Source organism: Glycine max, chromosome 7 (genome assembly GCF_000004515.6).
Source record: "Glycine max cultivar Williams 82 chromosome 7, Glycine_max_v4.0, whole genome shotgun sequence".
NCBI classification, from domain to species: Eukaryota; Viridiplantae; Streptophyta; class Magnoliopsida; order Fabales; family Fabaceae; genus Glycine; species Glycine max.
This window is the reverse complement of record NC_038243.2, coordinates 883,810-899,149: the sequence shown is the minus strand read 5'-3', so window position 1 is coordinate 899,149 and position 15,340 is coordinate 883,810. Positions and strand designations below refer to the sequence as shown.

General features: G+C 32.2%; 1 protein-coding gene across 2 annotated transcripts; it reads right to left on the bottom strand.

Annotated features, from left to right (window-relative positions):
- Window positions 1-6,024: 6,024 nt before the first annotated feature.
- LOC100790301 (ABC transporter C family member 8) lies at window positions 6,025-12,627 on the bottom strand. 2 transcript variants are annotated; one of them, XM_006582962.4, is made up of 12 exons: window positions 12,487-12,627; window positions 10,177-12,134; window positions 9,747-10,067; window positions 9,569-9,655; window positions 8,898-9,491; window positions 8,625-8,789; window positions 8,238-8,532; window positions 7,929-8,143; window positions 7,509-7,814; window positions 7,171-7,234; window positions 6,697-6,936; window positions 6,025-6,607 (listed from the first exon to the last, which is right to left on the bottom strand). In XM_006582962.4, the coding sequence occupies exons 1-12, from the start codon at window positions 12,509-12,511 to the stop codon at window positions 6,474-6,476; spliced, it is 4,404 nt and encodes a 1,467-aa protein (XP_006583025.1). In that variant the 5' UTR covers window positions 12,512-12,627; the 3' UTR covers window positions 6,025-6,473. The 2 variants fall into 2 exon arrangements, with proteins under 2 accessions (XP_006583025.1, XP_014633116.1); XM_014777630.3 differs by lacking the exons at window positions 6,025-6,607; window positions 6,697-6,936; window positions 7,171-7,234 and having other exon boundaries at window positions 7,653-7,814; window positions 7,913-8,143.
- Between the last annotated feature and the right edge of the window lie 2,713 nt (window positions 12,628-15,340).

Genomic DNA, 15,340 nt, shown 5'->3' with positions numbered 1-15,340 from the left:
TATTTTTTATTAGTGATTAAAATTTATTAAAAATTACATATATTTAAGATGCATTAAATAAGTAGGATGAATGCGTAATTTTTTTAAAATTTAAAAAAGTATATATAATTTATTCTTTTAAATAAATTTTTGATTATTAACTGAAATTTATTAAAAATTACACATTTTGAATGCATCCTACTTATTTAATGCATCTTATTCATAATTTAGTTTCCACGTTAAAGTAGTAATTTTGAACTGCAGTTGTAGATCGTATTAAAGATAAATTAAAAATAGATATACATGCTACGTACAAAACCACCAATTGGGCAATTAGAGAACCAAAGATCAGACAACATACTATTCATGATTTGGGTCAATGCTTAACTAGAAAAATCCAATCTCGGTCACTTTTTTCATGCACCATATGTTCTCCATTGTCATTATTAATTTGGCATCTTCTTCGATCGCTTTCTCAGAAATTGCTGGATTTGTTTAGTCTATTCTTCAAAGCACACGCTATTGAATCAGGAAAAAAGCTACATGCTTCCGTGCATAATGCCTTGTTTGAGTCGTGTATCGATCATGCGCACTAAAACCACCTTTAGTTTGCTTTATACTAGCTACCATTAATTAGGGAATGCACACAAGTTGGATCTCACTTAAGAAAAAGATAATAAAGCATGAAAGCAAGAAAACACTGTAACCATAACATAGATTATCAACCAAACCTATAAACACTAGCAACACATATTGCATTATTTCTCAGGATATGATCATGTTATGTGTCCAAGTCTTTTTGCTAGATGCTCTTCTTTTATGACAAACTATGCACTTATATGTTTTATATGATCATAACTTTATATTTTTCTCTATTAATTCTTTCTGCATATATAACTAAATTTGACAACTCAATTCTTGCAAAGATTGGTCAAATTCCCGCACAAAAAATCTATCATCTTTTTAGGCAAATCTCAGGCACTGGACAGGATGATATAGGGCCAAAAATAGGTTTAAAGGTAAAAAAAATGTACAAAAATCATTCTCCTTATTGCTGGAACGTACTCCTTCCGTAGAAGTAATGTGTTCTATCTTTTGCCTCGTTGAAAACTTTAGAGCAGTTGTGTTGTGTGAAATACATGCAGCATGCTGCGTGCAGTTTAGATATCCACAATGAGTATTTGGAAGAACTTCTAATAAACTTTATGACAAAATATAATTTATGACACAAGTTTTCATATAATTAGAGTTTGCACTTCATTAAACTATTTAACTAAACACTGCTTCTATAATTGAACTTCTTTCAACTTATTGGCAACTACGAAAGCCATTTTCAATACAAGCAAAGTAAAGCAAGTATTGTTATAATCATGCCACTTAATAATTTTGATTTTGTGGTAAACACAGTTTTAATTAATTATTGTCAGAATCAGATGAGGGTTTAGGAGAGCAACTTGTGTAATCTCACCCTTGATTTAACCGTATAGGTGGCCTTATAAGAGTATAACTCAGGCCTAGAAAGAGCTTAGAGCCTTAGATAGTCCTTTTTTTTTTTATAAAAAAAGCTAGAGCTTAGATATTTTTCGTTGCTAGAAAGATTAGATTTGTTTGTCCATTCATGGAATAAAGTTAAAATTTTCTTGAAGATTAAATTTAGTGAATGCAATGTACTTTTCAAATCAGAAACTGGCACCCTGTAGTGCTGATTCACCTCATATTGTTGTCATCATAACGCGCGTAAACACTTGTATTATGCCCGTAATCTTTGCAATAAAGGTATTGATAAAAAGGGTACCCCATCATATCATTACAAATGTTCATTAAGGAAGGGGTGTCAATTTCGTGACAACTTTAAATAATTTGATTCAATTCCTTTTCCCATTTTTTTTTTTTTTACATATATAACTTTTCAATCATATTATTTTTATGATCTATTGTTCTCATTGCATTCATGCTACAATCGCGAGCGCTAACAAATGAACCTTATATTCCGAATCATCCAGATGAATAAATGTGTACCAAAAAAAAATCTAGATGACAGTAAATGATAATTATTTTCTTTGTTGGAAATATGTTTATTTTTTTTTGAAGTAAATGATTTCCATTAACATAAAACGGCCTGAGGCCTCAAGTTATCATTTACAAAAGATAGAATATGAGGAGAAACTTCCTCGATCCAAACTCTATCCTCAACTTGGGAAACAATCTAAGCTATCAGCTATTCTGTTCACAGTCCTAGGAATAAAAGATAGCGACTGTGGGTGAGAAAACCCCACCACCACCAAGTCTTTACACTCCAGAACCAAACTAGCAAAACAACTCATATTATCTGAGCTTACATATCTCAGCTCCATGCTTTCACTAGCCTTTGACAGTCCAACTCATAGGGGACATTTGTAAAAGAAAGATGGATGGCTAACTCCATCACCCACCTGAGGGCCAAAAATTCAGCTATATGTTGTATTCAAATGAAATTAAGACATAGACTAACATATATATGAGAAAGAGTAAAGCTTGGAATTGTAATCACATGTTGTGTTGCGTGTAAAATTATCAGTTTTTTTTTTAATATTTTAGTCCCTAAAATATTTAAATTTCAGTTTATTCCTTAATTATTTTTTTTATCTTTAATTATTTTTAGAATCTCTAAACTCTTTTTCATTCGCTTTCAACTAACTAATCGATATCACCTCAGTATTATTCAAACCATTATTAAAAAATTATAGAAATAAAACTACATTACTCAAACATTAGCTCAACCCACTTAAATTTACATTGTATTTGATGGTGTCATCGAAAAGTTGGACTAAACATGACCAATTAAAGAATAAACCAAAATATTGTAATCATATGTGAAAATTAAAATATCCCAGAAAGGCTGTATTTCAGTACAAAAAAAGGAAGAGAAAAGAATCCTTATACTTGGTAAAACATTGTTCCTTAATGTCCCTTTTCATCGTTTGTAATCGATTCCGGTTTTTGATCTTGGATCTTTTTATTTTCATAATCATTCATTTTAGTATGTAAAGAAAATAAGCAAAAATATAACTAAAAACAATAATTTCTTTTTAATCGAAAATTTACAGACCTTAAACTGATTTCAACCAAAACATAAGGGTGAAGTGTCCCAAGCTCACTCAGCATTATCCACTGGATAATAGCAGGAATATTCCGCATGCTGCATGAGAATTGTCACCCGTTTGTAGCAAAACCATGAAGTAAAGATATACATACAAGATGAAACTAATTTAACAATCAACCAAAAATTGGGAACAATGAAAGCAAAAATTGCCAATCATCTGATTTTATTGCAAGCCTGAACTGCCTGGGAAATACATCTAGGAAGACTAATAATTCTTGAATACCCAACTCTCACACTCTCTGCTGCAGTTCTTATTCCTTCTACAAGCGATGAAGGCAAAGACATTTTATTATGGCAAAAAAAATAAAATGCAGAAATAATATTAAAATCGGATCAATGAGCATTGAAATTGAAAAAAAAAAAAAAAAAGATGCAAAACTTTACCATTTTAAGCATGTTATATCAAAGGTCAATTTCACCTTCCTCCCACTATAGAAATCAATGAAAGACAACTGCAAATAAAGCCGCTGAACTGCAAAAGCAGTATGAATTAAAGTGAAAATGCAGTCTGTCCTTATCAACACAATTCAAAGAAAATGCAAGGTAGGAACAACTTCCAATCAGATATTGGAAGAATTTTCTGCACATAATTGAGGATCCAACTCTAAGGCTGAAATGAGAATACAATTTAAAAATAATATTTCAAAGTGTAAAGCAAATTTTTGTTTACCAGAATGAGAAAAAAACTTTGCCTCGACCAAATTCCTAATCTCTATCCAAGCTGATTGAACCTCCTCAACCACACCTAGAAAATTAATTAGAAGTGAACTGGTTATCTGTAGAATAGCGGGTCAGTTATGACATAATGTTGCAAAATAGTATTCATCATTTGTTATTTTTTAATACTTGAAACCTATGAGGATGTAAAAAGAACACTCTTAGCCCAAGAAATAAAAATGTATATTTATGTGATCAACTTATAACCCCACTGATCTTTTAAGTTTCTTTGAAATTTGAATTATCACTGATTGTCTTCTTTGCAATAGTTGTGTTTCTTCTTTGTCTTCTATGTCTCTGTCCCTAATTTTTCACCATGTGAGACTGCTCTCCAACAGTAACTATTATACTTGGCCATGTCATATTTTAAATTGTGGCTTGTTAGCCAACGCTACAAGGATTGTCAGCCCACAAGGCTTATCCGTGATCCATATCATTAGTTTAAATTTCCTGGTCCATATCAAGCAGATATTGAAATATACATGTTAATTGTAGACCACCATCATCATTAATAACAATTGTAGTAATCCCTCCAAAAGGAAAAAAAAACAAACTTTCTACAAGAAAATTATCATAAGAAATAAAGTAATCTACCTGTGTTTCTCGTGCCATACTGCTTGAACCAGTGCATTTCTTAGTGGTATGAGGGTTTAAGACAAACACGAATGCAGAAAAAGCATCCAAGTTTGGGAAGGTCTTAAAAATACACACACCATATTCGAAAAGAGAAAGGTATGAAAATTAAATGTTGTAATTAAATAGATAAATTGTCAACCAAATTACCTTCCTGATATTCACATCATTCAAGGTATTTGATATTATTATGTTAGATTGACTAGCATTTACTATGAACCTACATTCAATCATAATAAGTAGGAACTTGCATATTTAGTCATATCATAAAAGATATACTTAAGCTCCACTCACAAAAATAAGGAAACCAAGCATGATTAACTAACCTTTGGGTTATATAACCACAATAGTTGAGGCAAACTCTGTAACAACCATTCTTGCGTTCAAAATCTTCAATTTCCCACAACTGGGACATAAAAGTAGAAACAAAGAGGATGTTTGTCAGAATTCAGAAAAATGATATTATACATTGTATGTGGACAAGAATAATATTTGAAGTCAGAAGATCTTCACATTCTGGAGTATAGACTTGCAAGTCATTCTCTTCTGCAAATAACCAGAAACAGCTTTCATGGAGTTGGTATAGCTTTGATCCCCTTCCATCTTGCAGTATCTATACAAGAATTCACTAAAAGATTTCGCTTTTGAATCCGAAGTTTCAAGCTCCTGCTTCTTTTCCAATACTTTTTTTACAAGAAACCTAGCAATGAACAATACAATATTGCCAATTGAAATGCAACGGCACAATAGGTCAAATCTTTTAGGATCAAGTTGCACCATCGAACTATGAACTGTAACTAGGGACAAATGCAAAGGAAAATATTTCCTGCATCCTACAAAACATAGGACTGAGCAGAATATTATTGTTAATTGTGCCTTGGATTAATGATGGTTGCATCTTTAAACTATCGATATTAGAGTAAATAATGATAATGTTTTGAGTAATTTTAAATTCTGATAATCTATTATTTGTGTGTTAGAGATTATTTTCATTGTATAGCATTTATGTGGTCAGGTGTTCCACACAACTATCAACGATTAATCACTATGCCCAGAACATTTTACAATAAATTGGTGATATCAATTATATTATTGTGTATTTCTTAAATAGGATGTGACAGATTTCTGATTCGTTGAGTTAAATTGCTGAAGTTTGATTGAAGATTCCTTGTTAGGGCATAGGCCTATGCTAGTGTTTTGTACTACACATTTTTAGAACGATTATATGACACTTTTTAACCACCAGAAATATACTTTAAAATATAAAATAGAAAATCAACTTTTGGAGGTGAAAAGTCATTACAAATTTCTTGTTTCATTTGACTCATACTATGCAGAAGGACTAAAAAGAATATATTGTGGATTTCAAGAAGAAAAAAAATAACTTCAAATTTAAAAAACTAAAAAGAAAATGACTTAACGTTAAAGGATTAAAAATATATTTAAACCCAATAAATATAATAATAATTCATCACCAATCACCAATCACCTTTTTATTGCCAAGAAGCAACTTGAGCATAACAATCTGAATGGAGAAAAAAACAGGCATAATCTGTCAACTGTCACTATTTTAACTCCTTTTATTGACTCCGATTCACTTCAAGAAAAGTTAGAAACTCAAGGCAAAAGAAGGAAAAGATGAGCAGCTCCAGGTCTAACGAAAAAGCTAGACAACTCAAGATATTGGTAAAGACAAATTGGCAACTCTGGGCCAATTGAAGACAAAGCTAGCCAACTCAAGGCCAAGTGAAAAAGCTAAACAACTCAAGGTTTAGGTAAAAGAAAATTGACAACTCAACTAATTAAAGAAATGGGTAGACAACTGAAGATCTAGGTAAAAAAAGATGGGAATTCAAGGCCAATTAGGCTTACAAATACACTAATTTATGCGTAAGAAGGCCAACTAAATAAAAGCATCCACACCCTTCTATAATTGCAATTATTTTATTTTCCTTCAATTTATTTGTTCTCCCTTTAGTGATCTCCCTTTTCAATAGTGTTATTATTCAATGTTGCTGCCTGCTAACGTTTGTGGAGAATTCTTTCTGCAGCTGGACCAATATTCAGCTACCAGCTTAGAGAACGAGGAGTTGGTGTCCATTAGCTTTGAAGGCTCATCATATTCCACAAGTTTCCCTTTAGCAACAAGAAAAAAAAAGGTAACAGAGTGAATTAGAGAATAGAAGTATTATATCTAAAAAGGAGGAGAAAAATGAAAAACATACCATAGGAGAGGACCATGACCATGTCACTATCTATTACAGTTGGAACCCTGTGAGCCACTGTTATAACTGTGCATTTGGCAAATTCTTGTCTAATTATTTGTTGTAGAATGGCATCTGTGGCAGAGTCAATGGATGCGGTAGCTTCATCCAGAACTAGAATTCTGTTCCTCTTAAGTAGTACTCTTCCAAGACAAAATAGTTGGCGCTGTCCCAAGCTCCAATTTCCACCTTCATCACTCACTGTGTAATTAGTCAGAATTAGACTTCAATAACTAATTTGTTCCAAAATTCTAATTTGGAAATTGAGTGCTTTAAAAGTACAAAATGTAAGTTTCAACATGATTTTAAATTCCCCCTAATGTTAAACCTTAAAAGAGTAATGCAACAATAGATGATTGCCGAAGGCCGCTGAGAGAATTGGATAGAAGATACTCATATCAGGATTGTAGCTTCAAGTATGTGTAGTTTACTCACCCAAAGAGTCCAAGAGATTTGGTAGACGGCTGATAGTTTCCTTAAGCTGACATTTTTCTAATGCCTATATACAAATTAACCATAGTCAAACCCGTGGTTATTGAAAAGCTCATGTAGAAGATAAAGGTATTTAAATTAGAAAAATGCTAGTAAACACACATTTTTGAACTGAAATTTGTTAGAAATCATAGATTTCAGTGAGTCTCTCATGATTTTGTAGTTTTCAATATATTTCAACCTATAAGAAATGTGTGTAAGAAAGAGTAAGCTAGAGAGTGTGTTGCCAGCACTCCTCTTTAAATTAACATATTTTCCAACTGCAAAGCTAGCTCATTCACCTTCCATAAATCATCATCTGAGTACAGGCCTAGAGGGTCCAAGTTGGTTCTAATGCTTCCCTTGAAAAGAGTTGGTTCTTGAGGGATGATGCTTAGCTTTATTTTCAAATCCTTCAACCCTATTGAGCATATGTTAATCCCATCTATAAGAATATCACCACTTGCTGGCTCAACTAAGCGAAAAAGAGCACTTATGAGCGTACTTTTTCCACTTCCAGTCCTTCCTACAACTCCCACTCTACTTCCTTCCTTAAACGTACAAGTGATACCCTTAAGCACTAATGGAGCATTAGGACGATATCTTATCTGAAATCAATTAATGTAGAAAAAAAAAAGCTATCAGAAATGAATAGATCTATCCAATTGACGGTACTAAAATAAAGAGAAAAAAAATAAGGAAATACAAGGATGCAACTTTGCCTCTAAGGCTTGAAGGTCAATCCTGCCTTTGGAAGGCCATGAAGATGGAGGCCGGTTGTCCTCCACAATGGCAGGAGGCTCTTCTGGAAGCTGAATGAATTGCTTGATTCTCTCAACAGAGATAATATAGTTTAATAAGTTGCAATACCATCGAGTCAAAAATATTTGGGTTCCTGTCAAGGTGAATGTATAAGAGAGAGACAGCCCCACAAGGCCTGCACAGACCAAGAGAATTACCAAGAACAATTAGCTTGTTAATAGCATGCACAAAGCTTTACCTTAGCAATTAACCTTTCATGTAATTATTACCTGGGGACACGTATCCCTGAGGAACTAGAACAAGCAGCAAAGCTGCAGTGATGACTGTCAAATTTTGAAGAGTTTCAATCCTTAAAACTAACCATTCCATGGCCGCATTAGAATAAAAGAACAGTGCTGCGTCTGTGTCCACAAGTTTTAAGTAATTTTTAAAAAATCTGTCTGCCATATTAAATGCTCTTACAGTAACCAATCCAAGTGATGTCTCAGCTGCAAAATTCATGACAGGAGCTTTTGTGGTTCCATTAATCCTTATCAATTCCCTTGCTGAGGCTTGATAATATCCCTTTCAAGGAAGATGATTAAAAGTTTGTTAGCTTTATGAACCAAGCAAGGACAAAAAATAGAAAACCAAGAAAAACTAGGAAGTGCGTAAACCTGAACATATTTTGATGCAACCATTGCTGGAACAGCAACAATGAGAACTTGCCATGTTACGTAAACCATTATACCAATTATCATCAAAATTTCAATTGGAACAGAAGCTACAAAAGTGATGGAAAAGGGTATATCAAAGTCCAAAATAGTTAAATCTGATGATGCCTGCGAGAGAGAAAAAAATTATCAAAATTTTGAGCATGATTGAATACTAAATAGTAATGACAGGAAATTGTTTAGATTTTCTTTTCCAGTGGGAATGAAAAATCTTACGCGGGTTAAAATCCTTCCTACAGGGGTTGAATCAAAGAACAGCATAGGAGCATTGAAGATAGAAGTAGTGAAACTTGAGAAGAAGGCTGTAGAAGCTTTTAATCCGAGGTGTGCACCAATGCTAGTCCTTAGAAATGCAAATACAGTACCACCAAATGAAATTAATGAGTAAACTCCAATCAAGGTGACACTACTTAATTTTGGAATTTCAATGGCTTGAACAAGCCAAAACGTTGACGCAGCCTGTAAAACAACAAAAGCAAATTGTCCCAATATGATCCAACACAGCATCATTGAACACCTGGAAAATGAAATATAATCCCAGATTGTCTTCCAGCCAACATCACCAATCTCTTTTTCTTCTTCTTGTGTAAGCTGTACCCCAAGTTGACCCTTGTAAGAAATCTCCCCCTCACTTTGGTTTTTAGTGAGATAAAAACCTTGAGACTCTTCTGTATGAGTTTTGTTTTCATTATTTTGTTCCAACTCTGAAATTGCTTCCTTATGAGCGCTCACAAGTTGTTCAAAGGCTGTCCCAGATGTCAAGAGATTCACATAATTACCTGCTTGAGTAACTTTTCCACCTTCCATTACCTAGAATTTGAGCCATAACAATTAATGTTAATTATATACGAATGTAATGTAATAAGCATCCAAGTGAGATACTTTACCAGGATTGTATCCACTTGTGAGAGAAACTCCACTTGATGAGTGACTAGAATGACTGTTTTCTCTCTTAGAGCCATCATTACACAGTCCTGTACGTATGTAAATGCAAATGGTTTGATTCACTGAAGTGAGGATAACAGTTTTATTTAAGTTAAGAATCTAAAAGTGATAGCTTCTTACATTGAAGAGGATAGCAGCAGTGTGAGCATCAACTGCACTGAAAGGGTCATCAAGGAGATAGATGTCAGCGTCATTGTAGACTGCACGAGCTAGTTGAATCCTTTGCTTTTGTCCTCCACTCATGTTAATCCCTCGCTGACCTATTTCAGTCAGATCACCATGGCTAAAATCATTAATATCCTTGTCTAAAGCACAAACTTTAATGGCATCATCATATCTTGTTTTGTCCATTGGCTTTCCAAAGAGTATATTATCTCGAACTGTCCCACTTTGTATCCAAGAAGTTTGAGAAACATAGGCTACAGTGCCAGACACATTAACCTGTTTTCAGTTATTGTAAAATTTCAGGGACAAAAAAGTGTTAGACACAAGGATTATAAACATGAATTTGACATGACAAAAAACTAAACTTGTTTGGTTAATAACTCACGGTTCCTGAGATCTTTGGAAACTCTCCAAGTACTGCAAATAAAAGAGATGATTTTCCAGCGCCAACAGGCCCACAAACTGCGATTTTCTGTCCTTGTTCAATTTGTAAATTCACATCTCTTAAAGTTGGAAATACTGATTCGTGATCCCAAATGAAATTTCCGGCTTGGATTTCCACAGCATTAACCGAACTTTGGTTTATATTTCTTCTGTTAGCATTGCTACTATCTAGCTCTTCATCAAGCAAAACGGTATTGAGACGATCAAAGGATACCTTAACTTGGATCATCATGGATAGAGCCTCTGGAATCATTCGAACAGGTTCTGACAAGTTCCTCAACGTTGCAAAAACTGTGAAAATGGTTCCAGCATTCAACGGGGCACTATTGAAAAGAGCACAACCGAGGAAAACAACAGCAGAAACGATGGTAGGTGACATCCAATACAGAAATGTTCCATAAGATTTCATCATCTGTGACTTAGACAGCCAGATGAACTCTTTAGCACGTAGGTTCTCAACCAAATTCTTGAATTTGTCCTCCCAGGATTGTAACTTAATGATTTTCATGCTATTCAGAATTTCTGAAGTTGATCTAAGACGCTCATCCTGTGAAATCATGAACTGTGCCATACAATGTTGTAGGATCTTAGCAAATGGTACATTGATAAGTCCACATATAACAAGTGGGACTAAACCAGGAAGAGCACCAACACCAACAACACCAAAAAGGACACCAACAGAGAGAACAAGTTGTACTGCAGAAGTCCATGATATATGAAACCACCATGGAAATTCTCCCATACGATATGTGTCAACAGCAATGTAATTCACAATTTCACCTGTTGAGTGCCTTCTCCTTGCCGAGCTAGAAAGCTTTAGCTGTTTTTTATACACTGCCACCATCAGAGCTGATCTTATCTTCAATCCTGATCTCCTGGAATCAAAAAACCAATGTCTCTGGGACACAGAATCAACCACTCTGGAGAGAATAAGAAAACCAACTATGGAAAGACCTTCTTTGAGATTTGTTTGCTTGGCATCCCTGCTATTTGAGTAGTTGACAAAAGCATAAAGTATTAAAGGCGAAACAGTCACAGCTATGGTTCTAAGTAGTGCATAAAAAGCTATGAGTATGTTCTCTTTTAAGTGAGTTCTAACAACAGACCAGAGAACCAAGTTTTTGGTATTGTCCTTGCTACTCTCCCTTACAAGGGATTCCCATGTATGCATAAAGTTTTGGTACGCAAATTCTGCTTCATCTTCAGAAAGAAGGGAAGGGATGTCTTCAAGAGCTAGTGGCTTTGAGTAACCCAGACGGAGTAAGGAGTTAACCCAAGAGAAAGTCAATTTGCTGAGAAAGGTACTATGGCCTAGTTCTGTTTGTTTAGTGTCAACTTCTTGAGCTAACAGTGGTTCAGATAAGCTTTCTGGCAGACTTTGAGAGACATAGTAACATAGATTTTGGAAGGCACAAAACAGAAGAAGGAAGTGTGTAAGCCATTGTACTATATCAAAAATTTCTATTGCATGCTTTCTCAACAGAATCTCTATGATGAGAGATGAAACCAGTACACAGGAACATGTCCACCAGGCACAGTTCAGAATTTTGATCCATTTTTCTCTCTGAACAAGCAGAGAAACTGCCAAAGAAGTCCAAACAAATCCTCTGACAACGCAAGCTACCCAGCTCAGTTGCTTGGTGTTATCAGTTTTGACTATGAGAATCCACAAGCCAATACTGTAAAAAGCAATGCTAATAATAGCGCAGCAGATAGAGGCAACAAGGAAAGTCCATTTTGTCCTGAAACTACAACTTATAGAACATCTTCTGATTATACTGATAATCATAGACGTGTAGAAGAAACACACAAAAAGTAGATTTATGGTGTCTATTGTGGTTCTTTGCGAACAGAAAGAAGTGAATTCAAAATCCTTCAGACAAGTCCATGAGAAATCATCTGCATATAGATCCATTAAATAGCAACCATCGTCAATGATTTGATCAACACTTCTACATGCAACAGTTCAAACTTGGAAAAGTTAATAAGAAATTGTCCATGAAAATCAGTAATCAAAGGCAAAGACATCATTTTATTATTTCCATGAAAAAAGTTGCTTTCAGAATCTCTTTATTGCATATAAAAGGAGAACGAGTGTTGTGAGACATAAATAATACAGAAAAACAAGAAATTATTTTCATATTATAGCAAAAGCAGATTGTAGTTGCATAACTGAAATAAGTGAACCACACATTAGCACAAGCTCATAAAAGAAAAAAACGAACCGCAGTGTAGAATTTCATAAGCATACCTATTGTTTTCCCAAAATAAGCCATTTTTGGAGCTTGAATTGGAATGGTTTGTCCTCCTTTTTGCAGTGTCTCAGTATTTTAAAATACTTGTGCGGCACTAGTATTTTTAAAAACAAGCTTCATGCACCAGTTGCTCTGAGGCAATCATAATTTGTTTGCATAATTTTTAATAAAAATATTTTACTTATTAATTTGTTAACATGTTAAATAAGGTGTATGAATTATTATAAATACTCTTGCTATTTGAAATAAATTAATCATTTTTAAATAAAGTGTAAGAATTATTATAAATTCTCTTGATTTCTTTACATTTTAAAAACTTTACCCATGTCCCTTTTAGAATTATACCATTTCTAAGTGCAATGGAAAAATCAAGTAGTAAGATAGAATAAGATGCGTTTCCAATACAAGTTGTCCACTCCATTGCTCCTGAAAATTCTTCTGGGCAAATTGGTAGGATAAAGCACATGCTTTTCTTGGAATGAAAAATCTACTTTGAACATGTCCATGTTTCTGAAATTGAACATGTAGCTCCTTTGATACATCTATAACTCAACTTTAAATGTAAGCACGTTGCATTGATAGATGCATATCGTCTTTGATACGTATGTCATTACAGGAACATTTAACTGGAGTCGTTATGTGAATAAAAAAATGCGGCCATCATCATCACCTTCTATTACTGTTTTTTTTTTTTTAAATCAATAATTAATTTATCAATTTTTTATAAGATTCATTTAAAAAATTAATCTTTTTCAATAAATAGTTTTTTATACATGAATTAGAAATTAAACTCGTAAAACATGTGCGGACAAAATTATCTATGAATAATATTACATTAAGTTGGTTGGTCTTCTACTGCTATTTCATAACTACTACTCATCATTGTCTGCGTTAAATATTAATATTTTGTGTTCCCACGTGATGTGATTAGTGTTGTCTACCTCTTTGTTTCTGTCATTAGAGGGGGAAAAGAAGATGCTTTTGACCTGAGACTAACAATTAAAATCAAGGAGTTGTCGTGTTACGCGTGGTAGCCTTACACTGTGTTTAGTTCTGATGGAATTTAACTGGGAGTAGAAAAAAATATTTAAATTAAAATAATGTAGGAAAAATAAGAAAGAAAATAAAATTTATAATACTTCTTAAATTTTAAAGAGTTATATTTATCACAGTTATTATCTTTTATGTCTTTCTTAAATATTTTTTAAAATTTATAATCTCTTTCTTTTTTAATGCATTACTCATTACATTTTTTTTTCTTATCATATCTTAATAAAAAAATATGAAAAAAATATTTTTTCTTTACTTTAAGGATAGATACATAAATTAAGTTATTTTAATAATTGATTATATGCATAATTAACTATTGTTATAATAGATTATCAGAATTAATTTTAATTTGGGTAAGTTTATTGAAAAGGTCTGTTTGGATTCAGAAAAAAAAACAGCTTTTACGTAATAAAAGAGAATGAAAATAGCTGAAAAAGAAAAAAAAAACTATTAAAAATAATCATAAGCTATAAATTTTCAGATTAAGAAACACTATGTTCCCGAACATTTAGATTATTCTGCAAATAGTTTTTTCTTTTAAAATGATATCACAAGATTTTAGTTATTCCAAACATGCTCTAACAATCAATCAATCAATGACAATTTTATTTATTATTTGTTTACATAATAGTGAAATCATATTTATATGTATCAAAACATCATATTTATATCATTAAAAGGATAATTTAAGAATTTAATAAGTCATTTAATTTATATTAAAATAAATATTCCTCATATAAAATATTAGTATTTTTTCAATAAATATATAAGTTAGGTATGTTAGTTTATTTTCAAAATGTTATTAAGTATTTGCTTTCTTATGAATGAACGTGTCAAACAAATTTGTGTAGTGCAGGGTTAATAATGTGATTAAGTATTTATTTGTCTTCTTATTTAACTTCCTAACTTCAGTCGTTATATGACTGTTCTGACTAATTGATCAATTCAATGTGACTACAACTAATTCATACCTTCTCAAGTACTCTCTCTCACTCTCAAAATGTCTTTATCCTGTCTTTTCAAAATTTGTTGTTAATGTTTACCATATTAACACAATGAAACATGATTTAATTAGTATTTTCATCTTATAATTTTATAATTTATATTTTAATTATTTTTTAGTTTATGTAGTTTGAAAATAATTTTTTTAGTTCTTATAATTTGTATTTTAATTTTATTTTAATCCTTATAGTTTAAAAATGATCTTTTTAATTACTATACTTTATATTTTTAATTCTCTTTTAGTTATTACCATCAAAATATGAGTAATATAATTAATTATAAAAATATTAACATATAATTCATACCTAATCTATGACAAGATAATTTATAATAAAAAATAGTTAATAATTTATAACTAATCATTTTTTTAAGTAAAAATTAAAAGATAATTAAAATACAAAATATAACAACTAAAAAAATAACTTTTAAATTATAGAAAATAAGAGAAAATTAAAATATAAACTATAATAATTAAAAAAATCACTTTTAAATTATAGAAATTAAAAAAAAATTAAACTATAAATTATAAAAATTAAAAAATTACTTTTAAATTATAAGACTAAAAAATATAAATCATGAAACTATAAAAAAAAAAAAAGAGTAATTAAGCCTTTAAACATTTTATTTGTCTTAGTACGAGACTCTATCCTATTGTGGTGATATTTTGCATCTAATATGGCCGACGGAACCCGTATGGCACTCTCTCTTGGGACGTCATTTTTCTTTCCCACACTATTAATCTAATGTTACGTCTCTAGGTGACACCGGCTAAGGAGTGAACATCCATTTTCTTATATG

Excerpts from the sequence above, each read along its gene's own strand:
- LOC100790301 (XM_006582962.4), bottom strand. The coding sequence starts at position 12,511 with ATGGCTTATTTTGGGAAAACAATAG. Across the intron at positions 9,656-9,746 it reads CTGCTGCTATCCTCTTCAAT|GACTGTGTAATGATGGCTCT; the intron begins GTAAGAAGCTAT and ends ACATACGTACAG. Across the intron at positions 8,533-8,624 it reads TTGCATCAAAATATGTTCAG|GGATATTATCAAGCCTCAGC; the intron begins GTTTACGCACTT and ends CTTCCTTGAAAG.